Source organism: Silurus meridionalis, chromosome 29 (genome assembly GCF_014805685.1).
Source record: "Silurus meridionalis isolate SWU-2019-XX chromosome 29, ASM1480568v1, whole genome shotgun sequence".
Taxonomy (NCBI): Eukaryota; Metazoa; Chordata; class Actinopteri; order Siluriformes; family Siluridae; genus Silurus; species Silurus meridionalis.
The window spans coordinates 2,088,235-2,114,092 of record NC_060912.1 but is presented as its reverse complement, the minus strand read 5'-3'; the positions used below and the strand labels follow the sequence as shown (position 1 = coordinate 2,114,092).

Sequence of the window (25,858 nt, the reverse complement as noted above, 5' to 3'; positions counted from 1 at the left end):
GACTCCTCATTCCTTTTTTTATTAAATAGAAATGTTCATTAACATAATGAAAGAAGGAGGTAGTATCTCTCTCTCTCTCTCTCTCTCTCTCTCTCTCACTCTCTCTAATTTTCTCTCATTTTAATTTTTTTTTTAAATGAGAGGCTCAGGCAGGAATATGACAATGTAATTAAATGAAAAATTATATTTTAGATGGATGGATGGATGGATGGATGGATGGATGGATGGATGGATGGATGGATGGATGGATGGATAGATAGATAGATAGATAGATAGATAGATAGATAGATAGATAGATAGATAGATAGATAGATAGATAGATAGATAGAGGGAGGGATGAATAGATAGATAGATAGATAGATAGATAGATAGATAGATAGATAGATAGATAGATAGATAGATAGATAGATAGATAGATAGAGGAGGGATGAATAGATAGATAGATAGATAGATAGATAGATAGAGATAGATAGATAGATGGATGGATGGATGGATGGATGGATGGATGGATGGATGGATGGATGGATGGATGGATGGATGGATGGATGGATGATAGATAGATAGATAGATAGATAGATAGATAGATAGATAGATAGATAGATAGATAGATAGATAGATGGATGGATGGATGGATGGATGGATGGATGGATGGATGGATGGATGGATGGATGGATAGATAGATAGATAGATAGATAGATAGATAGATAGATAGATAGATAGATAGATATTCCATCCTATGTAAACCATATCATCATGAATCTCGCTTTGTGCACATGTACATTGTCATGCTGAAGTGAAGGGATTTTTTTATGATCCAGAGATGTTTGATGTCTTTGTAGTAATAGTTTGGAGAAAAAATATAATAACAGATTTGGATGGAAAAAGCAGGCGTCCAAATACTTTTGTCTATATCTTATACGTCTCCCCTGCTTTACACATGCCCCCAATCCTCAATCATCTCATTATTCCCGATTAAAAGATTTTAATTATCCATTGTTTATTAAACTGCATATTTATCCCTCCTATCCGTCCCCCTTCATACCCCCTCCAGGACATCCAGATTGAATGCCGCGATACATCCGGAGCGTCTCGCGACCCAAAAAGCGTGGCAGGAAGCAGAAACAACACCTATCCGAGAGCCCTGTTTATTGCGAGCGCGAAAACTAATAACGGTAATAAGTATGCTGGAGACGAGACAGACCTGACTCGCAAAGCCGAATCTATCACTTTAATCTGGTTAGGAGAGAGGGATCGAGGCAGAGGTGGCCTGATGAGATTCCTAATGAAACTTTGATATGAGTTTATGCTCCCGGAGTGACAAACCTTCTGCGTCGTCGCTCGGCTCACACTTCCTTTAAATAATACAAAGCACTAATGACAGCATTTAACAGCCAGAGACTGGAAACAGCCAAAGAGCCTTATAGCCTTAATTATACACTATAATACTGGACAAGAGTATCTCACTGGTTCTTCTCCAAACTGATACCAGAAACCTGGGGGCACCCAATTCCCAATTCCCAATTCCCAATCCCTTCTCTTTCTTTCTTTCTTTCTTTCTTTCTTTCTTTCTTTCTTTCTTTCTTTCTTTCTTTCTTTCTTTCTTTCTTTCTTTCTTTCTTTCTCTCGCCACGCATCCTCTTTCCTTCTTTCTTTCTTTCTTTCTTTCTTTCTTTCTTTCTTTCTTTCTTTCTTTCTTTCTTTCTTCCTTTTCTTTCTTTCTTTCTTTCTTTCTTTCTTTCTTTCTTTCTTTCTTGCTTTCTTGCTTTCTTCCTTCCTTCCTTCCTATTTCTTTCATTGGTCTCTATCTCTATCTAGTCTCCATCCTTCCTTTCTTTCCTTTCTTCCTTTCTCTCTATTGCCATACACTCTCGTTCTTTCTTTCTTTCTTTCTTTCTTTCTTTCTTTCTTTCTTTCTTTCTTTCTTTCTTTCTTTCTTTCTTTCTTTCTTTCTTTCTTTCTTTCTTCTTCTTTCTTTCTTCTTTCTTTCTTCCTTCCTTCCTTCATTCCTATTTCTTTCATTGGTCTCTATATCCTTAAGTCTCCATCCTTCCTTTCCTTTCCTTTCCTTTCCTTTCCTTTCCTTTCCTTTCCTTTCCTTTCCTTTCCTTTCCTTTCCTTTCCTTTCTTTCTTTTCTGTCTATTCCCATATACCCTTGTTCTTTCTTTCTTTCTTCCTTTCTTTTTCTTTCTTTCTTTCTTTCTTTCTTTCTTTCTTTCTTTCTTTCTTTCTTTCTTTCTTTCTTTCTTTCTTTCTTTCTTTCTTTCGCTACTTATTAGAGTGCATAGTCCAATTTTATTTTTCTTAAAAAAAAGAAATTGCACGTTGTTGCAGTAACCAGTAGCACGTCCTCATTCAGTATGTATTATATATTAAAAGGACACTTTTCTCCATGTCTCTACATCCAGCTACGCTCTGTCTCCTCACCGTCTCACACTCGCTGTGCTAATTGTCACTCCTTGCCTACGCCACCCAACCGGGTGCGATTTACACATCAAACTGGGCAGGCTGTGCGTGATCCCGACTCGCTGGGACGCTCTCAGTTCTGTTGTTATGAAAAAAAAAAGCTATTAGGGATTACATTGAATGCTTGTCAAGGATTTTCATGTATTTAGCAAAAAAAAAAAAAAGATAATCCCAGATTAATCTTCTACTAATACCCATATTTTATTTATTTATTACTTTTTTTTAGTATTGATTTCACAACATAACCAAAGTCGTTTTTTTTTTCTCTGTGATATGCAAGGAATTTTGTATTAGGGAACTGGATCGAAGCCATGATGCATACTAAAACCTTTCAGACTCCATCGTAAAGTTCTGATCCACATAATCCCAATAGGGTGATTCGGAGCAGCAATATGGTGGACCTGAAGGAGGCAGAGATGAAGATGCTGGGTTTTATCGGGGAGATCAGGATGGACAGGTAGGATGTTTTGGAGACAGATTGAGAAAGATGGTTCGTCCATGTGCAGATGATGGACATGTGGTATATCGGTAGAAGAATTCTGAGGATGGAGGAAAAGACGAAGGCCTAGGAGAAGGTTTATGGATGTGGTGAGGAAAGACATGCAGACGGTAGGTTTAAAATAGACAGATGTAGAGGACAGGGTGGTATGGAGACGGAGGACCAGCTGTGGAGACACCAGGAGCAGCCGAAAGCTTCACTGTGTACTGCACTGTATATGGTTGAAATGATGAAGCCAACTTGGAAGATGTTCCACTAGATTTCGAGGAAATCTATGGAGATTATTCAGTGACAAATTAAAGTCAGGTATTGATTGTAGGTGAGGTGAGGAGGCTTAGGGTGAAGTCAGCATCCACATTCATCCCAAAGTTGTTCAATATGGTTAGAACACACAACCTTTAAGATCTTACACTCATGTAGAGCATATTTTCATGGAGAAGTTTGGGTAAGAATCACATATGTCTAGAAATGTCCTTCAACTTTGCATTAACCTTCATCTTGGACCACTCAATTAATTTGATTAATATCGCAATTTTAAAAAATCTAGATCTTGATTTAAAAAAATTAAGTATAAATACAATTCTAAGCAGAAGTCAGGAACCCACGCCATGCCGGTTCACCCGGCGAGATTTCGAAAGAGAAGTCATCAAAAATTGAAAGGTGTGAAACCTGATCAATAATTGATCTTCTTAAACATCCAATTATCTTGGAAATGATTGATATTCTGTCATGTAAAGAGCAACGAGGATAGAAGTTCACGCAAAAAAAAAAAAATGCACATGAAACATTTCTGGTACGACTAATAGGAATGTGTAAGATGTCATTTACTGGTGTATAACTGACCAGGGTTCGATGTTCCATCCTGGTAAATGTCAGTATGCACTGAGAATAAGTTTGGTTTCGTCTATAGCAGAATGTGATCCGAGAAAGAGGAACTTTTTTTTAATAGTCAGAAAGTCATACCGAACCAGGAGATTATTATTATTATTAATATTATTAATATTCATATTTTTCATAGCTGCCCAAATACATTTATGAAAATAATCATAATGCAGGTTTTTTTTTTTTTTTAAATAATTTTTTATTATTATTATTCCTCTTATAATTACACGGTTTAAATTCCGAAATGTATCTATACACATTCATCAGCAATAAAAAAATAAAATGCAACTATGCACATTTTTTTAATTAATGTTCGTTTATTTTATTATTACTTTAGTCACCATTGTTTTTATTTCATTTTTATTTTATTTATTTATTATTATTATTACAAAATTCACAAAATTTCCAGCATTTGGCACATGCCTATATCCAGAATAAATTCTATTTATCTAATTCATAAAGGGGATTAAGGGCCTGGCTCAAGAGCCCAGAAGTGGCAGCTTTGTGGTGCTGGGATTTAAACTCACAACCTTCCGGTCAGAAGTTTAGCGTCTTAATGCCAGATAATTATAAAAATGTGCTCTTTAATTCCTTATTTATTATTATTTAAAGTATAAAATGTAAAATACAATGGAATTAACAGTAAAAAAATTAAAGCAAATTATTATTATTATTATTATTATCATCATTATTATTATTATTATTAATTAATTAATTTAACTATTAATTTTCATGAAAAATATATAAATATAATAAATTTTATTAAAAATATTGACAGTGAAAATCAACTGAAAAAAAAACTGTAGTTATTTTATTCTTTTTTATTATTTAAATTCCTATTATTATTACATGGTTTTATATTCTAAAATTTATTTTATTAATATAATAATAATAATAATAATAATAATAATAATAATAATAATAATAATAATAATATAATAATAATAATAATAATAGTAAAAGTAATAATAATAATAATAATAATAATAATAATAATAATAATAATAATAATAATAGTAATAATAATATTTATCATCATTATTGATATTTTTATACAAAACAATGTAACAATAAAAGCAAAAGTAATAATTGTAATAATATTTTGTATTATTATTACTACTACAAAAAAAATATTGACAATTTTTCACACAACAACATTGTTTTAATTTGTTGTTATTTCCACATTTTCATCCATTTCTAATTCTTGCTGTTATGCACATTGATATTTGAATTTGACGCATCAGTGTTTTAGAGTCGAAACGAAGCTCGCTCTCACCTCTCGCCTCATGGCACAGTGAACAGTGATGATGACGAAGCCTTGGACCGAGTCGAAGACTGCGAAGAGCACCTGGAAGAGCGTGGAGCGTCGATCCGTGATGGCTAACACCGCTGACATCCACGTGAGAGCCAGCAACGGCAGAACGACGCAGGAGCTCCACAACGATGTCCTGTATGCACACATATACACACATATACACACATGGCATAACTGATTCAGTCTCTGAATTTCTCTTTTTTGGTTTTAGACACATATTCATACAAAGCTTCGTTCATTGAGTGTAAATACGATGTATTTCCAAAGGATAAACAAACTGTAGGTCTCGATTCATTCTTCTATTATCTTTACTATCTTTAATACTTTTACTGCCACCAATACTACCTATGCTATTACTATACTATAACGGTTAGTTATTAGTTAGTTACCGTTACTACACCATTACTGTTATCACCACCACCATCACTACTACCACTGTTGCAAGTGCTACCACTTTCAGAACCGCCATAATCACTATTACTTCCATAAAATCACCGTCACTACAACTTTTACCACCAACACCAACGTTACTCCAACTACTATTACGTTTTTCTTATTTACACATATCTTTAAGATTTACTTGAGCATTTCATTGCACAGCCCTCACAATTTCTACTACTACTATTACCACTACCAGACAGATTCTCAAACATGACTGCTCAGTGTGTGTTCTCACAGTAATGCCATCTATAATTTAGATCATATATTCATATTGATGTTCTTGTTGTGACATGCTATTATTCCCACAATTTCCAAACCCATGCAAAGTTTCCTATCTCATGAAGGATCCAATGAAATATGAATGCGTTCCCCCGGAACGAGCAGGTAATGTATTTTAAATGGATTAAACAAAACAGATCAGATCTCCATGCTGTTGTTCATTTTCCCAATGTTTCCCCATGTTTTCTATAATAAGGAAGTAACTGAACCCTGATTTAACCCTGATTCTTTTAAATGATCTACTGCTTTTACCACCACCACTACTAGTATCACCTAGCAAGTTCCTACTATTATTTCCACCACCACCACAAAAAACAAATACAAATAAATAAATGCTACTACTGGAATGTTGCTTATGCACCATCCCAGAAAAGCTTGCAGGTCTTTAATCCTAAGAAGACCATAGGTGTGGTTTCTTGGTAAGATCTAACACCAAAACTACTACTAGTACCATACATAGTTCCTACTACCATAACCACACTACCTCCACCCTCACCACTACTACAACTACACCATCACCACTACTGCTACTTTACCATCAACTGTATACTTATTACAACCACAACTATTACTATTACAAGACCTACATCATACTACCATTAACACCATCACTATTACACCATCACCGCATTACTGCTAATATTCCAAGACCTACATTTTACCATCTCCACCACCACCACCACCACCACCACTACATTACAATCTACTTCATACTTTACTGTTACAATTACTATTACCACCACCACTACTATAACAAGACCTTCATCCTACTATTATTACCACCACCCCAAAATACTAATATTACTAATATTCCAAGACCAACATCTTGCTATTATTACCAGCACCACCACTACTTCTACTATTACAAGACCTTCATCTGACTAATATTCAATTCATTTGTATTGCACTTTTAACAATAAACATTGTCAAAGCAGATTTTTACGCAGATAATGTGGTAAGAAAGAATGAATAATATTGTCTGTTAGAAGTGTAAGTGTCAGAGAACCACCAGCCCAGTTCCCTCCAAGACTCACACTCTCACTCAGGCTCTCCCTGCTTTAATCACCCACACCTGTTTCCCATTTACCAGTCCCCTTTATAAGGTCCCGATTCCCCTTCACTCACTGTCGGATCTACTAGTTGCCACCATAGATCACCCGGACTTCCTACCACTCGTGTTCCCCATACCCCCGGTTCCTCTTCCTGGTCTACCAGTGACAGTAAGTTTGTCACTAATGAGCGAACCGATCGCATAGGGAAGAAACCTTGAGAGGAACCAGACATATTACCATAATATTACCACCACTACATTACCATTTTCATCACCACCAGCACTTCTGCTCTAATTATTCTAATATTATTATTAATATTATTATTCTAAAATAATTCTATTATTACCACCACCACCACTACTCACATTGCTACAAGTTATAGGACCCAGACTATTGGACCCAACACTTGAATTTGCTCCTGATGTGTGTTACTTGAAATATGTAAAGGCAGGTGGTTCCTGTCTGACTTTTGTTTCAGTCCGAGAGCATGCTAGCTGTCAGTAAAAGCCGAACCCGACTCGACTCAGATGTAGTTGCGGCTGCTGCCGGCTCCATGCTGCTTAGCCGTGGTGTCTGACACCAATTTAGTGTGTTCTCGCTGCACTGAGTCCAAATCCTGAGTGTAAATGGGCTTCACTGACAGGGGACAGACAACCCACTTTTAGTTCATTACCAATGATGGTGAGAAAAACAGAAAAAGGCAGAAAGAGAGAGAGAAAGAGGAAAAAAAAGGCAGACGGAAGTATGCAAATGCAAGATAAAGTCATCAGATTGTATCTGCATCAGAAATCCACATCACACATCACACACACACACACACACACACACACACACACACACACAGATGAACCGAATTTGCATTCAAAAGAAGAGCAGGTCTTGAAATAAATGGAGAGCAAAAGAAAAGAGAGAGAGAGAGAGAGAGAGAGAGAGAGAGAGAGAGAGAGAGAGAGAGAGAATGAGGGAAGGGAAGAGAGTGAGAGATATGGATGGATGAATGGATATCAGTAATTCCATTATTATTTCAATAAAATGACTAAATTGGCAAAAAGCCACAGATTAGTCCAATTTTCTTGTAAAGAACCAAAGGTGACCTTGAACCCCCTCTCTGGTTCTCTACCTCTTCAAAGAACAAACATCTCTAGCCACATGTGTGTGTGTGTGTGTGTGTGTGTGTGTGTGTGTGTGTGTGTGTATGTGCAGGGCAAGAGAGCAGCTCTTTGAAGCGTTACAGTAGAGGCAAAAAAGGGGATGAGTGCGCAACAAAAAGAGGGATGCGAATAAAAAAGAGAGGAAGAGATGAAAGAAAAAAGGAAGGAGGACGAGGAAATCGAGCAGGAAAAAAGATGGATGTATTTAAAGGTTCATAATTTAAAAGGAGATTTTTTTATACTCTGACAAGTAAAGTTTTATTTGCTAGTTTTAGCATTTATTTATTACTCGTATTGATCGGAAATCGGACAAATATGGAAACACTGATAATTCATACGTGATGAGGTTTTCTGTCTTTCAGTTTAGAAAGCTGCAGTAGCTTTATTTGTATTATAGGGGGCGTCTTTAAACTCGGGCAGCTACAGTACATTTAGTGTTTTTTTTCCTCTCCTATATATTCAAATCTATTTTTTATTGTACTTTCAAATTCTTTTAATTTAGCTTTTATGATCTATATATAGTGTATATTTGTTTATATTAATGCACCTGATATACAAATTTATTTTTTTTATCCTAAATTAGAGCATGTTAGTATTTGTACAAAGTTTGGAGTCTTTAATGGTTTTTGTTCCTTTTGTTTCTGCACAACAAAATAATTAAAAGGCAAAACACACTTAAAAAAAAAAAAAAAATTACTTTTGAAATGTCTGGAAGAAAGTTCTAGAGAGTCCAAATCTGACATTTTTAGGTCTAACAGGAAAACATCTGTAAAAATGAGACCAGAAGAGAAGATGTTAGCAGACTGCCTCACCTCCACAGTCACACATTGAGGTGGAAGCTTAATGGGTTGTTTTGGAGCAGGGAGAGAAGGTTGGAGACTTATTTCAGAAAGTGAACGGAATAATCCATAATCAACACCGTGCAACTCTGTCACTCTGTCACTCTGTCAATCACCGTACAGCAAGACGATGATCCAGAGCGTATGGTTGTAAAGCAGTTCTTCATGCTAAGGGGGGATTTTTCAATGTAATATAGTTGTTTAATGTTATATGTAATATTACAATCGAAATATCTAAGTTGATGTTTATTTCTTGATTCTCATTGGTCAGATGGTGGTGGTGGTGGTTAAGTCTTTAGGTTCCTGATAAGTTGGTTGGGGGTTCAGCCCTTAAGCAAGGATCCACTGCAGATGTTAACCTTCTCTGCCCCACGGCTGATTTATTCATTACTCCGAGATACGAAAAAAGGATTTAATTTCGCTATAATGTAATGTATATGTTCCAGCTGCAAGGTTCACACTAATGCCCTTGCCCTCAAACATCACCATTTCTCTGGTAACAATTAAACAGGGGCTTGAATTGCAGATGCTAACCTACGTTGTTGCCATGGCGATGTTTTCCTATAAGGAGCAATTAATATGTACATTGTATTATGTATTATTACATTATGTACCTCACAGCTTGGTTTTGCATTGTCAGCTGTGAGGCGTTCTATAGGGAGGTGTGTGTCAAATTATGTCCAATCACTAGATGTTTCAAAAGGTGGACGCCAGTCAAGGAGAACATCTCAGCAATTACTGAGAGAATTTGGAGGCACCTGAGCTCATTTTAAAGTTTCTGAATAAGAGTCTGAATACTTCATACAATAATTCAGGTTTTTTTATTATTTAAACAGAAAATGTACAGAATGTTGTTTTAACTTACTATGGAATTTAACAGATGCCCTTGTCCAGAGGAACTCATTCATACAGAGCATCTATGGGGTTAAAGATCCTACTCAGGGGCCCAGCTGTGCCAGCATTGTGTGGCTGGGATTCGAACTCACAACCTTTGGAGCCAAAGTCCAATGCCTTAGTCCATCTCCCAATGGGCAATACATTAACTTGTGTTTCACACTGTAGCATCAGGTTTGTTCTGTAACTTAAGGTCTATGTTAATAAACTTTGACAGGAAGGGTTGCCAGGTTTGTAATGAAATCAGTAAAAAAGATTTTATATGTGTATATATATAATTAAAAGGTGTCTCCAGTGTCATGCTTTGTAAACGAAGGAAAATCAAACCGGAAAATCTACAGACCGTTTACAGTGCAATCACGGGCAATGGAATAAAACACTCCAGGACGTGTTTTTATAGAGAACAAAAAGTCGAATGTAATTCCACTTTACATCACAACCCAATGCCTATGATCATTTTCCTATCTTGGGTTTTATTCCTTCCTGGATGCACTTACACCAAAATATACCTTAAATCATTCACAAGGCCATGGGTAGGAAACAAAACAGAGGCTGAGAGAGAGAAAAATAATGAAAAACGATTAAGAAAGCTAGCAAGCCCGGAGACATGAAGACTTGGATAGTGCGGAGAAAAAAGAGCGAAAGAAAGAAAGAAAGAAAGAAAGAAAGAAAGAAAGAAAGAAAGAAAGAAAGAAAGAAAGAAGCAGAGTGAAATGGGACTAACATGGCGCTGCTGGCGGTGGAGCTGGACAGAGCGGTGCTGGAGATCACCCCACACTTGGAGCACTGGAGGAGCAGTCTGCTACGCGCCTCCAGCGATGGACTTCGGGACCCAGTGCGCACACACACACAAACACACACATACACAAACACACACACATGAATTCACAACATACAGGGAGGTAGATAAGTGAACATATAGGAAGGAGAATACAAAATCATGAGGTTTGTACACACACACACACACACACACACAGATGGAACAGATGGACCATAAGGTATATTCTCAAATGATACAAACACATAGGATATGGGTCGAAAAAGAAGGGAAGAAGAAGGAATGAGACTAGAAGACAAAACATGGTGAACTTGTAGCATCTGCAATGAGATTATGAGGTTATTAATGTGCATGGTGATAGCCGTCCATGTGCACTGTATATCAACGACATACAATAATTAATAAAGAAGAAGCGCTGCTGTTGTTGTGCAAGAGAGAAACAAGTACATAGGAAGAGAGAGAGAAAAAAAAAAAAGAAGAGCAGACTTTTTGACTACACCTCATTAATAACTCATGAAGCATGAGGGAACTGGATGAACCAACTTTGGGTTTTGGGCAAAAAGTGCGAGTGTGTGTTGTAAGTTGTAAGAAAACAGACGTCTACAAACTTGAACTCCGTGACTAATGAGCTGAGAGTTGTGAAATATTCCCCCTCGATGTACGTGCAAGTGTGTGTGTGTGTGTTGGTAAAGAAAGCATACAAGGCCGTCCTGATCCGCTTTCTCTCGCAGGTCATTAGTCATGGATTTGAGTGTTTAATGAACCCGTCGGACCCTACGAGCTCTGAGAAACGTCCGGAACTCAGCGATCTTCCCGACGACCTAAATGAGAAGAGGGACCGGTGCGATCTAAGTGTGGAGGGGGGGTGGCACGGCATCGTTCATTATTTATAAACGTGTTGGTGGAGTCGAATTTAAATTCTGGCCTTTAACACTGAGGAAATGTTAACGCGAATGTAGAAGTCCTGCGTCAGCCAAATGCAAAAACGCCACGGCCTCGGAGAAACGAAAGTTCGAGCGATACGGTACTTTTTCTTCTCTGTGGTTTGTAGTTTGTCAGGAGAGCTCGACTGGCTTAGTGGGTGGGTCTGGTGTGTGTGTGTGTGTATGTGTGTTTGTGTGTGCTGGTGTGTGTGGGGGTGTAAGAGCGCAGCAGAATGTGCACAGGATGCAAAGGGCAGCCTTGTGATGCTTCATTAATTTGGAGAGTGTTTGCAGAACATCAGAAATGCTCATGGGCCACATCGGGTGAGCAGTCAAAATCTGTGAAATAACACATCATAACCCCGCCCCTCTATACACAAACCCACACACACACACACACACACATATACTGTACACTGTATATATATATATATATATATATATATATATATATATATATATATATATATATATATATATATATATATATTCGAACCAAACTGTCTACCTGAGGATAACTTCCTCTTAGCCACTGTAGCTTCAAAACCCCACTTGCACATTGAAAAAGAAAAAAATTAATAAATTAAAAGAAATCAATTTGAGAGGAAATTGCCACATGGATTGCTGTCTGGAGCAGGGATTAGAAATATCCCATCATTAGATTAGCTCCCATCTCTGAATAGCTCCTCATTCAATAAGTAAAGCCAATCGTTTCCTACCCACTCATGTATAGTAATCTACAGAGCAATTCCATTGTATTACTGCGCCGGGTTATCCGTCAGCCTCACGAGTGCCACTTCAGTTGTTGTGTTTTCGTTGTTAATTCACAACCGTATTTAAGCTGTGTTAAATATATTCGAATGTTGCAGGGCTGTGAGATGATGCGACGTGATCGTCTGCTTTTATGTTCGCCGGCTTCGGTCGAGACGGTGGATCGAAGTTTCCAAGGAACAGAAAACGTTCGGTTTGATTGTCTACGCCACTTTTTACTCGCAGAATAAAAGAGCTTTTAATGCCTACCTGTACTTCTAATGTGACAAAGCAGGCAGTGTGTGTGGTGTGTGTGTGGGAGAGAGTAAGGCGAGCTAATGAGAGAAACATCAGAGGTAAACAAGGCTGCAGATCAATACAGCTCCACTTAAGAAGCTGTTATAACTCACCTTTTATTAAAACCTTTTATGACCCCCCTCCCCCCGGCCCCGTATGTCTGATGTAGTGCATACAGCCGTCGGTTTATCGGTTATACAAATGACCGGAAAGCTCTGAGCCATTAGGAAATGAGCGAGGCCTCGGTGATGAATAGGCTTTCAGCACCAAGAGTAGGTCTCGTGGCTTCACTCACCCGGCTCGTTGCTTTTTCGATTTGTCCGAGATGCCGTCTCTTGACATGAGCTTGTTGAAGACAACGATCCCAATAAGCATGTTCACCTGTGGAAGAGACAAGAATGAGTCAGAATCGTCACAAAGAATCATTACAACATTGTCACGTTCCGGGATCTGCCTGCTGTATGACCCTGTTGGTTGACCACAATCAAGTTTCCTTGTACAGAACATACATTTTACACGAGTAATGGTGCCAGGCATTCTATGATCATAATCATGACCTTGACCAGGTTGAAGCAGTTCCTCAAGATGACTGAACTGTCGAAAGAGTCAAAAGAATGGGAGAGTAATACTGAAAATTTGTTCAAATCCACTCTTTTAAAGATGAAACCAGAACCTGTATGAGTTGTAAATCACTGAAAAAATTTTTTTGCTCTATTGCCTCATAATTGAAAAGTTGGTCTGCATCGTTTGCAAGAACATCTTTGGAAAAGCAATTCTTTTCATGATAATTAGAAATGGATGGAGAAAAAGAGACTGATCCAAAAGAGAGGAACCCTGTAAGGGTGCTCACTAAATAAATCCAGACCATAGTAAGTAAATGTTATACTGAGGCGCAGTGATGGGGAGAAAACCGTGAAATACCAGTCAGAAGGTTGATCTTCAGAATCCCAAAGCCACCAAGCTTTCACCACCAAGAATTCTAGATGGGTTTTACACTGGAAATCACTGGATTTTTTTCTTACTTTATTGCCCTATGGTTGCCAAGTTGGGTAAAGCTACTGCTTCGATTGCAAGAACATCTAAGAAAAAACAATCATCTTCATGATGAATAGAAATGGATTTGGATGCAAAGGAGACCCATCCAAATTAGAGGGACAATGTAATGGGTTTGGTGGTCACAAAAGGGTCTAGACCTAAGTAAGTAAACTTAATACAATGATGCTGAGAAAACCATGGAAGACCCGTCAGAAGGTTGATCTTCTAAATCCAAAACCAAGCTTTCACCTCCAAGATTTCTATATGGGCTTTATCAAGATTCCTAAACTAGCTTCCTGACAACTTAAAGAAGGTGAAGAAAAGAAAAAAAAGATCCGGCAATACACAGTATACAAGAGCAGCTCGGAATCAGCACGGATCTTCACTCATGACTCAATCATCAGCACAGTGAGAGAAAAAAAAACATTCCGAATTGACTGATTGCTGTATTATCACTGCAGTTGATAATAGTGGGTGCTTTGCCTGTGGTGTGAATAAAATGAGCTGGCAGGAACTGGATCTCAGAATGAAAGCGGCAATTGCTTAGTAGGAAGACTACAGTAAAAAAAAAAAAAAATTATGCCTCCTTCGTATCGATTTATATTTGGCCTGGTCTCCGAAAACAGCTGTTATTAGCTGCGCATTTTTATAACAACCCTCTAAGATGACTTGTTTTTTTGCTCATTCATTTATTATTGGATAGCAGCAAACAAGTGACCAATGATAGTGATTACGAGGTGTTATCAAAACGTTGACTAATGGTGCTAACTGGTGCTATTCCAAGTCTGCGATTTCCTCATGGACAGCAAGTTAGAACAAAAAAAGCAAACATGGAATTTGGAAAACATGGAAAACTGGGCAAATCTGCCTCAGAGACGTTTGACATGACATACGTTTGACATACTGTACGTCGACGCTGCAACGAGTCGTTTGGAAGTGGTCCAAGAGCAAAAGAACATTACCGTTAGAAGACGGGAAATCAGGAAGCCCTTTAACGAGCTCAACCACCCAAAAATGTCGATTCCACCATTCAGCAACTCGTGCATAATGATCGTCGGAGAACAATCCACATGATCTCACTTTCGCACCCACCCTATTTGCCAAATTCGACTCCTGAGGACTCCGCCCTCTTCTCAAAGATAAAGATCCAGCTCAAAGGTCACCGTTTCGACACCATTGCAGAGATCTGGTGCAGATATCAGAAGGTGCTTGACCAGGACACGTTCCAGCATTGGTGACAGATTTCCTGTTGTTTTTGGATGCGTTTTTTCCTTCAGTTGGACTAAGAGACCCATTTCACATTTAGTCTCCATTTGTTTATAAATATATTAAATATGATGTGGTTATCTATAATAGGCTTATCCAGAGTGCCCCCAGATCCTCATATCGTCATAATGCCAGAAGTATTAATAGTTAGCGAGAATGTGTTGTATGTAATCCGTGACCCTTAAATCATGAATTCTGACCGTTGGCTGATTGTCATGGGGTTTAAAACATGCAAAATAATGCTAATCATTGTAACCTGTGCTATCCATTGTTCTTCCATGCTGTCTCCAATGTTTAGATTGTCTCTTCTGGTCCTTTGGGAATGAAGAAATGCAATTAGCAGAGTATAGCAGATGGTCACGAGTCAAACGGACCCGGATACACTGGGAAGACAAAATAGGATGTTTACTGTGGTGTAGTTCGATAAGAGGGTTAACTTTAAAGATGTGTGCACACCAAGCGGTTTGTGATCAATAACCCGAGTGCAAAGTAAAGGATTTTAGCACTGACTTGAGGCCAATATTACAGAGTGCTCTTGGACTTAACTGTCTATTATACTTTTTATATACAATATCTATTGGTACTCTTAGAGCCATTTATTAATAAAATGCTACTATTTGTACTACTACCCTCTAAGAGTGAGTTGGTTCCAGTGTTACTAGAGTACTTAAACTCTTTAAGATTGAATTTACAGAGTGTGTAGGACTCAGCTAGATCCAGAAACATAGAGTATTAATGGGCTTCCGATGACTGAGTTGGTTTCAGTATTACAGAGTACTGTTGAGCTTTCTAAGATAGTTCTAGAATTGATTTAGTTCCTGTTTTAAAGAGTACCAATGTAGTCTTAAGAGCTGAGCTAACTCTAGTATTGAAGAGTGCGATTGGACTCGCTAAGACTAAGTTAGTTCCAGTATCCATAGTACTGTTGGAGCATTTAAGACTGATTTAGAGTACTGATGAGCTTTCTAAGATCGAACTGGCTCCAGTATTACAGTGTGATTTTGGAATCTCTATGGCTGATCTTGTTTCAGTAACAGAAAATTTTTGATGGACTTTCAAAGACTGAGCTGGTTCCAGAGTTTTAAAGATTACCGATGGAGTCAGTAAGGGGTGATGGGCTTTGCTTGGTCTAGTATTGAAGAGTATCATTGAACTAATTAAGACTGAATTGATTTCAGTAGTCAATGGTCTTGAGATCAAGGTAGTCATATCCTTTCCACAAAGGGCCAGTGTGGGTGCAGTTTTTCATGCCAACCAAGCAAGTCCAAGCAAGGTGTGGCCCTTGATTGGTTCTAAATAAACCTACACCCATCCCGGACCTTTGTGGAAAAGCTTTGACACCCCCGATCTACCATAATAATAGGATTTCTTAGACTGTTTTTTTGCTACAGGATTAAGACAGAGTACTGTTGGGTTTTCTAAGACTAAACTGGCTCCAGATTTGATTATGCTCCTGTATTAAAAAGAACCAATTGAGTCTCAAGGGCTGTGCTAGGTCTAGTATTTAGGAGTACCATTAGACTAACTAAGACTGACCTGATTTCAGTATCCCATGGTACTGTTGGACATTTAAGACTGATTTAGAGTATGGATGGGATTTTAAATCTGTGTTTGCTACAAGATTACAAAGTAATGTCTGCATCTTTTGGACTCCATAAATATAGAGTACTGATGAACTTTCTAAAACTGAGACGGTTCCAGTATACCAGAGTAAAATTGGACTCTTTATGACTGATTTAGTTCCTGTAACATAGAGTATTAATTGCTATTCAAAAACTGAACTGGTTCCAGAGTTGATTGACAAGGGCTTAACTAGATCTAGTATTGAAGAGTACAATTGGACTAAATAGGACTGATCTGGCTGCAGTATTATATTGTATTGTTGGCACGTTAAAGAGTTTTAGGACACTGTGTACTGTTGGACTCTAAATGATTTGGTTGGATCTACTAATATAAAGTATTTATGGGGTCTCTTAGACTAAGCTGGCTCCAGAATTGATTTAGTTCCAGTATTAAAATGTATTAATGTCTCTAGGACCGAGCTAGCTCTAGTATTACAAAGTACCATTGGACTAATTAAGACTGAGCTGATTGTGGTATAACAATGTACTACACTTTTGCATGTTGGACCATTTTTTGGGATTTCTAAGATTAGCTGGCTAAAATATTAAAGACTATTCATTGTATTTCTAAGACTGGGCTGTTTCTAGTATTTCAAAATAATGTTGAATGCTTTACTCTTAAAGCAGGAGTGCAAGAATACAAAAGGAAAATGTAGGAATGAGCTAGCTCTAGATTTGCAAAATACTATAGTAAAAAAACTTGCTCTTCACACGTGTTTCTCCGGCTTCCCAGACTCAAGCCGCCTATCTGCATGACAGTCTTACAGCACCTGGAACGTATGCACAGATAATCTGTGCTGGAATCTGGAGGCTGTGAAGTGCTGTTTGGAATCTGTGCGCCTGAGCAGCTCCAGCGTGGCCATTCGCAAGTGACCCGAACAGCAGCAGGTTCACCCGAGTCCCTGGGCTTTCGGATTCTAATCATGTTAAAGGAGTCGCCTCGAGACAATCGCACTGTTCTGCTCTTTGCTGAAAGCTCGACTAATTATTTTTCTCATTAATTAGATTTCGCCTCCCCGAGGATGAAGGAGGCTGCATCTCCAGATGCCCAAATCTCATTTCCTGCGGTTTGTTCGAGTCGCAACACCAGCGAGACGTGGACAAACAACGCAAATCGCATCTGACCATGAAGAAACAGACAAACAACGCAAAATCGCATCTGACCGTGAAATATAACGGAAACAGCTTGCTCGGAACTGGTTTGAAACACACCTGAGGCCATAATTTATATGTACACACACACACACCCACACACACAAACATACACACAAACCGAGATATTCAGAGCTCCTCAAGGTTTGCCTGAACATTTAAAATGTACCACAGTAACGTAATAAAATAAACATTCATTTCATTAGTGTTCTCAAAGTTCTTCATACTGTGGGACATCAAATGTGCTGAGGAAGGAAAGAAATCGAAGTTTCTGTGACTTACCAAAACAATGACGGCTGCAGGACCAACAAATGCATAGAGCAGACCTCCTTCTAGAGACAACCAGCAACTAAAGACAGGAAGAAAAAAAAAATGATGTTATGAAAATCAGCAGTGAATGTGGGATTTGTACTCAAGACCTGATCGTATCGCCAAAGTTTTAACCTCTGAGCGACCACTTCCTTCCAGAACGAAATCTGACTCGGCTAATATCGTTAGCAAAGAATTTCAATGGCGTAATGACAGACCAAACTTTCTTCACAGCCTTTTGATGAAAGCCAGGTTTGCTCTCATTCCACCCCATGTCAACGTCGGTTATTTCACAACGGATCTATTTCGTTTCCGTGAATTATTACAGAAGCACAAGAAATACTGTTTACTTCCAATTAAAATGTCATCCCTAGTTCTTGGATGAAGGACAAGGAACTAATATGCCTAACAACACAAATTGAGACTTCTAGTCACCAGAGTTTTCACCAATCCATGTTTGAATTTCTCGAACATTTCCAAAAGTTTTTTTTTTTGTACAAATGATTCAAGTACACAAAGTCAAAATATCTAGACATCTTCTAGTAACGCAGCTCAACCACGCCAGCGATTCAGCTATCAGTGACACCATAGCGCTATCTGTTCCAACAATTTCATTTGTCTTAATTAAATCGCTAGTCTTATTTCGTTTTTATTGCTTTTTTCCCAAGTCGATTCCGAACCACTTAAACTGGAAACTTCTTCCATAAATATGAAATAAATAACTTCTAGAAAGTAATGCTATAGGACATAATTCCACAACCTCTTGACCAATCAGATTCAAGAATTAAAAAAAAAACTACACTGTCATTTTAATAAATCAAAGTTTTTGACACCTGATTATAAGGTTTCTATTCCAGATTAAGTCCCCATTTGCAGGTAGAACAACCTCCATTCTACTGGGAAGATGTTCCACTAGATTTTGGATGTTACTTTTGGAGATATGAGGTCATTACATACACCAGGGTGTAAGTTAAGTCAGGTTCTAATGTAGGTGAGCAGGTGAGGAGAACTTGGGTTCAGTCAGGATATCACATTCTTTCTAAAGGTGTTCAATAGGGTAGGAGCTCTATAGCAGGAGATCTTCCGGTCCAACCCATTTTAAGCAGATCTTAATGGAGTTTGCTTTGTGCACAAGTGCATTGTAATGCCGGGACAAGATTGGGTCTCCTAGTTCAAGTAATGGGACAATTTCATCTGGAGAGGAACCACATATAGCTGAAAAAAGTCATGTCATAAAGAGGGCTGTCACAATTACAGCTTTAATAACACGTTCAAGCGAATACATTTTAAATAAATAGAAAAGAAGCAAAAAATAAAAAATAAAATAAAATACATAAATAAATAAAAATAAAAAACTCTGATGCACACATCTGACGATTTAAACCGTCCATGTGGAAACATAAGGAAAGTTCAGTTTGGTGTCCTGATGATTTAAGTGATTTAAAAGACTATAATTACATTTACATTTACAATTTGAAAGAATATTTTGTCTTCATGCTCAATGTTGAGTTCGGTTTCACAACTAATAAACATAAATTTGCATAAAGCATTTGTATTTGTCCATGCGTGTGCTGATTAGAGTATAAAAAACTTCAAAAGTATTCATTTAAGGTACATTCAGAACAGATTCAAATGTGCTATTAAGTTGTGATTAATCACGACAATTGTGCGATTAAATATTTGAAACGATTAACAGCTCTAGTTATAATACTTTTTGCAATATTGTGTAAAAATATAGTCTTTATTTCTAATCATTTACTGTATATTCCCTACAAATAGTAACACATGACTGAGTTATAAATAAAAGCAAAAAACCAAAGCAAATTGCGTTCAGATTCATATCACGTCGATGATTTTGAATACGGTTCAGTCACAATTCGCAATTCGAGGCAGAGCCAATGGATGAAAGAGAAAAAAAAAATAGACAGCTAAAGAATTGGGATAAAAAAATTAATTTGGCTCGGTCTGCGATTTGATTCCTTTTTCTTCTCCTCCTCTTCTTCCTTTTCTTCATTCTCTTCTTATTGAGAATGGAGCCCCCACACAGATCACTATTACGCCTTAATTCTCCATCACTCAATTCCGCATTCTTCCCACATCCTCTCCAACTCTGTCAGGAGGAATATTCACAATGCTCTGAATTATTTACTGTTTTCTTTTTTGTGTACGTGTCTGTGTGCATGTGTGTGTGTGTGTGTGTGTGTGTGTGTGTGTGTGTGTGTGTGTGTGTGTGTGCATGGCAATCCGTCAATCTCAATGGTTTTATGAATGACACGGCATTTGTGTTTTGTTGATATTACATTTACAGGTACGTACTGTATACTGACCATTTTTAACCCATAGAAACAGACTTTCTCATGTGTCCCAAGAGATAAATACTATATATTAGGTAATAAAAGTACAATTTTTATCATTAAAATGTAATCATTTAAATATTTTATGATTTTTTTTTTAATTAAAACATTTTTTTTAACAATTTGTGTGAATATATTTAAAGTCTCATCCCTGAAAACCTTTTGTTTTTTAGGCATTTAAATATTCTGCAATTAAGTACAGAAACTATACAGACAAAAGTATTGGGATACCAGACTTTTCCAGCCACATGTTTCTTTACCAAATTGGAGAACACTGGCATCATAAAAGTTTTCCTTTATTTGAACTAGGAGACTCAAACCTGTTCCAGCATGACATTGCTCCTGAGATTGTCCATTAATTAGATGGAGTGGAAGATCTTGAGAAACCTGCTAAAGAGCTATAACACCTTCGGGAAGGATCGATTGATCAATATAAATGCACACTCCGCCTGCAGGTCATGTGACCTCCCGCACATCATGCTTAACACTTATTTTGTACCTGTTGAACATCAAAACAATAAAAAAATAAATATGAGAAATTTACAGCGTCATATGAGAAGCTTGGAAGAGAGCCCTGATGCTACTCACTAGTTCGTTGTGCCGTAGCCTCTTGCTCTGGTGAATCCTACAGACACAGCAACAACCAGGGCTGGTAGACCTACAACGAAAAGACATGAAGAGGAGAAAATGACCAAAAAAGAAAACATATAGAATAAAATTATATCTATATATCATAGTCTGTTTATGATTTTATGACATAATTTTTAACTATGATTTCTGACTCTTTTAGCTTCAACTCAACTTTTCTTGAAGCTGTTGCTTCAACCAATGAGACTGTCATTCGATTGGAGGCGTCCAAATACGCCATTTTCACGTCATTTGATTGGTCGGTCAAAGCCGAAGCGCTAGTCAGACCTCACAACCCGAATCTGTAGCAAACTGTACAAGCTCAAATATATTTGTGTAGATTTACTAGCTGTTTTCACATTCCACAAGAAACGGATTCGGTCTCAGATACTCTTACAAGGACGTTTACAAGACGGACTTTCATTTTTTTTTCAAAAAAAGCTGGACACCGTGAGGAAACGGTTCAAAGCGGTTGTTAAGCTTTTTCATGATCCGTTAATACGTTTGCGTTTTCTTTCCTGTCAAACTTGCATGAAAACACAGTCGTTTGAAATCCATAGGGAAACAGTAACAGAAAAAAAACGAACAAACATTTTATTCTTTTGCTAGAGAAGGCGTGGGTGTGAATTCAGTCTGAAAATGTCAGCTCATACTTGCAATTGTCAATTATGTCCATTTTAAGCATTGCTTAAAAAAAAACAAAAATCCTATACATCCAACCTATTACTGCCATTTGTTGTTTCCTTATGTCTAGTTGCCTTCTTTTCAGTGGCAACGAGATCTTATTTTCCGTCTTGGTGTGTATTTCGGATGAAGTCCCTCCTGCTGATGCATCTTTAATGTGTTTGCCATCTCAGTTGGAAAAGGCTGCTATAGCCATGCGGTAATTGCACCTATCGGTTGTGCTCTCGCTTGTGTCTGGTGCGCTGTGTTCACACATAATGAGCACGTCTCTGGAATATTCATGTAATTAACAATGCTCTGATTAACTCCACAATTTGAGCACAATTAGAAAAAGAAAAAGCTTCGCATTGTAAACTACGGCACGAAACAAACAAAAAAGAAGAAGAGAGCAAACATAAAGGGGAAACAAGGAGTTAATCAGCCTGCGAGTTAATCGCATGCGCCGTTTGCGTGCCGGTTGCAAAAGTAATGGCGCCCTGAGACTGATGTAGGAAACAAATACAAGAAATGAATTTAATTCGTTTTTGACAAATGTGACCGAAGTATGGCTTCATTTTTCAAAGCCTAATTGAGGACCATTTGACGAGACGTGTTGATGCAACACTATCGTTCAACGCAGAAATGGAGGAATTCTCAAGCAGCAAAATACTATTTCATTTATTAACCATGAGGTTTTTCAGTACAGTATTATGTGTGTATATTTGTGTACATTATTAGCTAGCAACAGTTAAGCTAAGTAAAGCTTAATAAAGGCTAGTTTATAAAGCTCACAATGAGCAGGCAGAAGGCAACAAGAAGTTTGGAGATAACGTGGATGAGACAGAGGTGTAACCATGACAGAGAACAGAGACCTTCCTGATCACCTGATCATCATCATCTTTTCTCTGCTTGTGTTCTACGTAGTGGATATTCCACATGAATACACATATTAGCTAAAAAATTTAAAATTCGTTTTTGTATTAATATATTAATATGATTTGAGGTCCAGTTACACTAAAACAGGTAATAGAACATGATTGCTGCCAGAGTGCTGAACGGACAGCGCCGATTCAGCACTAGGGTAGTGGAAAGCCAGGAGGCACATGAATGGAAGGCGGGACATAGAAATAGAACACGGCTGGCATCAGATAATCAATGCGGCAGCTCTTTACCGTTTCGGAGAAGACTGGAGGATATAAAAGTATGCCGGAAAAGCAACAGGGGAGAGAAGCTCATGCTTCCCCTCAACATATCGTCTGTGGATCTGTTTTCCTCCAGGCAGAGACAGAAAAGCGAGGACGACCCCAGTTTGAGCTACACTCCATTGCATCACGAAAATCCCGACTCACGGTTTCTCGGCAGATCTCTCTGACCCTTCCATACGTCTCTTCACCTCCACCTCTCTCACAAGGTGTGAGAGCACAATTTTCAAGCCATATGAGCCACACAATTTTTCTTTATTTGTACTACAGACCCAGACCTGTATCCAGCATGACAATGCCCCTGTGCACAAACTTAGCACCATGAAGATATAATTTCCATGGGCTATTGGAATGCAAGATCTCCTGTGGGATGATTTGGAACTAAATACATGGACTCCTCACATCACCTATATGAGTACCTGACTTCACCCACATCTCCACAAGCACCCCAAAAATCAAGTAGAGTGTGTTCCCAGAAGGGTGTCCACAAACGTTAAGGTCCACAGAGAGTTTTGATTACAGGTCAAAAACAACAACAAGAAAACGAAAAAATAAATAAAAGTGAACAAAAGCATCATAATCTATAGAAAAATGCTGCCAGCATTGTATTTAAAATGGAAGTCGGAATTCATGATGCTTCTCAAACTGTGGTACCACGAAGCAGGATTTTAAAACTACCATAACCAGGTCAAGATGATCATCTGCCCTTAAGGTTCAATGTGGTATGCATTCTGAGAGTTACATCATCAATAAAATACACAATATCCACCTGCACAACTGCTGCTCAAGGGATGTTTTTTAATAGTTTTCATAAAATATTTGTTTGTTTACTTTTCATAAACGCTACAGACTCCCAGATTGGCGGTTCCTGAAATACACAAAATGAGAGCTCAAAGTAACTAAGATCTGGGATGTCTCTGGATATTAACTTAAACGTATCAAGATTTAGTCCTGATTGCACTGAACATTCATTTATGTTCTATTATTAAGCAATAAACCAAACGCAAAGGGCAAATAATGCTATTTTTATTGTATCCACTTCCCACAGGGGGGAAATTAAAACCATCCCTGATGACAGCACTGTGATGTCATCGATCCTTTTGGATGAGAGATGTTGTGCAGTACGAGGGGGAAACTTCTGCTCCTTTCAACCTCATGCCGTTCCCCAATCTGGCTTCCTGCATCCGCTTCAACGCACCAGACCGATGTAGGGCAATATGGCATGTCGCAGATGTCGTAACTCGATGTTCCCCTCAGAAGGACGTCTACTATATGGACTGGAGTTTGTAGACAAGTGTGTTTTTCAAACATTTAGTCCATTTTAGATTGTGTTTATAGAGATTTATGCTAAATGAATTGAATTCCTAGTCATCCCAAAGCTGTTCAATAGAGTTTAGAGCTCTATAGCAGGAGATCTCCCAAAGCAGATCTTCATGTAGCTGGCTTTGTTCACAGAAGCATGCAGGAACAGGTCTGGGTCTCCTATTTCCAAAAAAGCAAAAATTTCACCCTACCACATCCAAAGACATTTTGGTGAAGAACCAGGCAGGGCTGGAAAAGTCAACTAATACTTTTAGTCCATCTATTTATATATAATTGCGTAAATTCCAAAAATTAACATGAAAGCATAGAAAAGTTACTTCTGGCAACCGTATTGAACCTTCCCAGACGATGTACAGATTTGAAAGATATATTTTTAGCTACATATCAATAAAGTAGAACGAAAGGATCTGCTTAAAACGATGAAAGGACGTAGACGCCGAGCGCGAGTGACAGAATGAGACGTTTAGACGTGTCGGGCGTTTTTTCATCGCACGCATGACACGTGATGTAGATACTGTATTTCAGAATGTTCCCGCCCGGGATTTGTTCCTTTGTGTCGTATTTAGAGAAGAAGCGGCGTTAGAGTGACGGTGACACATTTACACTGATATGATAATCACGATTGTATAATGAGTAAAGAAGATCAGCAAACAAAACAAAAGAGAAAAAAAACAAAGAATGGTTTAACTATTAACAAAAATAGGTAGTAATTTAGTAAATAGGTAATTAAAAAAAAAAAAAGTAAGTAATTGATTAATGAGGTTAAACGATTAATTAAAATACGTAAATAAATAAATAAATAAATAAATAAATAAATAAATAAATAAATAAATATGTGGTTAAATAATTTTTTTTTTTTAAGTAAGTAAGGTACATTAATTCATTAATTAAATGAGTGGTTAAATAAATGAAATAATAAATCAATTAATGGGTGGTTTAATAAATAAATTAATAAATGTTCAATATCATTAATAAAAAATAAAGATTAAATATTATATAATGTTTTCTTTGTTGTAACATTTTTTTGTTTGATTTTTTTCCCCCTCAATTGTCTTCTCCTTCGCCAGTTCCCACCCAGCACCAGCACCTTCCCTTTTTTTTTTTTTGCATGACAGCTACGAACAGACGGAAGGGTGAGGAAGAACATATGTTTCCACTAAAAACATGTGCAGCCACCGTCTGAATATTTATTATCTGCTGCCACTTATGCAGTGTATTCCCAAGATGCCTGTGATTGGCTGCTGCCTGTCTGATTGACAGGTCATAGTATCCGCCCCTCCCACCCTCTTACCCAGGCCAGCCAATTTGCATACCTTGTGTGTCCTTGTGTGTGTGTGTGTGTGTGTGTGTGTGTGTGTGTGTGTGATAGAGAAAGAAAAAGAGATACACGTACCCCAACCCAGACACAGGAAACGCTTGCGAATGAGGCGTGGCCTCATCTTTCCAATGACGGCAAGGTAAGACTGCCACGCCTCTGTTAGAACCCAGCAAAAAGAGGCCAGGAAGAAGAAATGAAGAAAGGCAGCAGTCATAGTGCAAAGCCCCTGAGAAAGAGAGAGAGAGAGAGAGAGAGAGAGAGAGAGAGAGAGAGAGAGAGAGAGAGAGAGAAAGTGTCATTGTCTATAATACAAGTATATATTGAAAAAGAAATAAAAAGTTGGTTAAAGCAATAATTGAAACACCAACAGTTCAAGTTCGGGTTCGATTTAAGAATTGCACCACGGCATTAATTAGCCGTGTT

General features: G+C 37.9%; 1 protein-coding gene across 8 annotated transcripts in view; it reads right to left on the bottom strand.

Annotated features, from left to right (window-relative positions):
• The window catches only part of adgrb2 (adhesion G protein-coupled receptor B2), a 333,861-nt gene that overhangs the window by 44,511 nt on the left and 263,492 nt on the right, over positions 1–25,858 (bottom strand). For 7 of the 8 annotated variants that reach the window (XM_046843925.1, XM_046843929.1, XM_046843931.1 and 4 more), the window contains 6 exons: positions 25,511–25,661; positions 20,891–20,960; positions 17,922–17,988; positions 12,860–12,945; positions 10,541–10,639; positions 5,122–5,293 (listed from right to left, as the gene is read on the bottom strand). In XM_046843925.1, the coding sequence (XP_046699881.1) occupies positions 5,122–5,293; positions 10,541–10,639; positions 12,860–12,945; positions 17,922–17,988; positions 20,891–20,960; positions 25,511–25,661 (645 nt within the window). The remainder of the gene's footprint in view (positions 1–5,121; positions 5,294–10,540; positions 10,640–12,859; positions 12,946–17,921; positions 17,989–20,890; positions 20,961–25,510; positions 25,662–25,858) is intronic. The other variant, XM_046843928.1, reaches the window with a different exon arrangement.